Genomic DNA, 1,932 nt, shown 5'->3' with positions numbered 1-1,932 from the left:
TGGAGGCGGTGGCTCCCAGACACTTGCAGCCGAGTGCAGACGGTGATGGGCGGTTCGGTCCCCAGTCGCTTCCCTGCACTTGCTTTTAGTGCCTGGGCCCGGCTGCGGTAGATGCTAGGATGGCTGCCCTCACCCCGTGTGGCAGCTTCCTACCACTGCCGTCCATCAGATCCCCACGTAAATGCCGTCTGCTTGAGACACTTGGGGTTCTGTCCTCTTGGTGGCCCCTGACGGGTGCAGGAGGCTCCAGGTGACTTGGCGTGGGTTCTGCAGTGTCAGTCTGAAGGTTCTGGAGACCTGTAGCACAGAGCTTCTCATCCCGTATCTCTTGCCCTTTCCGTGTGTTGACCTGAAGGTCACGTGCGAGCACCCTCCTTGGGGCGGGAGACCGCCTGGGCTCCACCCGCTGCTGCTCCCGTCACGCGCTGAACCCTGTGCGGCGCTCTGTGCTCTTTCCCAGGAATGTTCTGACGGAGTCGGCAAGGATCGCCCGCGGCAAGATCACCGACCTGGCCCAACTCAGCGCAGCCAACCACGACGCCGCCATCTTCCCGGGGGGCTTCGGCGCTGCCAAAAACCTGTGTGTGTTTGAGCTCAGGGCCTTCCGCTTTTCCCTTGGGGTGGTAGATGGGGATCGGGTGGTGCCATGAGCTGCTCGTGGGGTCTCGGGGTCCAAATGGTGCACGGAGCAGCTGTGACAGGAAACTGCTGCCGGGCGGGGCTTAGGCCGCGTTGTAGCCGGGGCCGCTTTTCTTCTCCCTGCTCCCCTCAGCCCTCCCGGCACCCGGCCGCCGTCCTGGGCATGGCTCCCTCGGACCGAGCCACAGTGTGGGGGGTCTCCTCGCTGCACAGCGGTGTCCCCATAGTAGTCCTGCGGACGCCCGTGGTCTCGTGGGCTGTGCAGCACAGAGAACTGCTTTTCCGGTCATCTGACCGTCCTGACTGCAGGAAGGAGCCCTTCCTTGCCTTGCTCTGCGTAGCTGTCACGGTCCCTGGTTGGAAGCCCGGGAGGATGCCACTGTGACGTCTTTGGGTTTCAGACCCTCTTTTCCATCCCTTGTGCCCGTGCTCCACGGAGATCCACTGTGCCAGCACCCTCTCCTGCGGTGGGCACGGGGCTGCAGTGACGGACGGGCTTCACCCCAAGCTGTCTCAGCTGCACAGACATGCAGTGTGGTGTGCGTGACAGCGTGGCCACAGGTTCTTGATGGAAACAACACATCAGAAAATCAAGCCCCAGATCGAGCATTTCCTTGTGTCACAGATAAGAAGGTTCCTCTGTCCCAGCCTAGGGGCCTTTGGTGACACAACGCCTGGCCGCGACGGCAGGCAGCCGGCCCTGAGGCTCGACTTCGCACCGACCAGGCCGTTCCCAGGGGCTCTGCACCTCCTTGCTCCCCACCTCTGCTGACGGCACTGCCTGCCACCGCGGCGGCAGTGCTCCGGGAGTCACCGCTCCCTCTTGTCCCTCACGCCTCTGTCCCCTTCACACTCAGGCTGGGCGGATGCTGCTGTCCCACCCCTGGCCCTCCAGGCCCTCCAGGCCCCGCACCTTGGGTCCTCAGTGCTGTCCACACCTCCGCTCATAGCTGTCCATACCTGCCTCATCCTGGAAGCCCCGCCCAGCTGCTCTCTGCCTTACACGCTTCCTTTTAAAGAAACAAACAAACACACGTGCGCACATGACTTCAGGGGCTGAGGGGCTGCACGGGAGGTCTCGGGGCCGGGTCGTAGACAGACGGGAGCTGTGGGACGTCAGGCGGCCTCTTCCCCCTGCAGGAGCACGTTCGCCGTGGACGGGAAGGACTGCAAAGTCAACAGGGACGTCGAGCGTGTCCTGAAGGAGTTCCACATGGCTGGGAAGCCCATCGGGTGCGTGGCCCAGGCGGGGGCGGGGCCGCCACTGGAGACCGGTGACCACTGGTTGAGGGG

General features: G+C 63.8%; 1 protein-coding gene across 1 annotated transcript in view; it reads left to right on the top strand.

The window, feature by feature from the left end:
• LOC105310372 (ES1 protein homolog, mitochondrial-like) overlaps positions 1 to 1,932 on the top strand; it is a gene marked incomplete at its 5' end in the record, with an annotated part of 9,171 nt that overhangs the window by 1,918 nt on the left and 5,321 nt on the right. The window contains 2 exons of the mRNA XM_011386559.2: positions 461 to 580; positions 1,780 to 1,872. Coding sequence (XP_011384861.1) covers positions 461 to 580; positions 1,780 to 1,872 — 213 coding nt within the window. The remainder of the gene's footprint in view (positions 1 to 460; positions 581 to 1,779; positions 1,873 to 1,932) is intronic.

Source organism: Pteropus vampyrus, unplaced genomic scaffold (assembly GCF_000151845.1).
Source record: "Pteropus vampyrus isolate Shadow unplaced genomic scaffold, Pvam_2.0 Scaffold2708, whole genome shotgun sequence".
Taxonomy (NCBI): Eukaryota; Metazoa; Chordata; class Mammalia; order Chiroptera; family Pteropodidae; genus Pteropus; species Pteropus vampyrus.
This window is presented reverse-complemented; position numbering and strand designations above follow the sequence as displayed.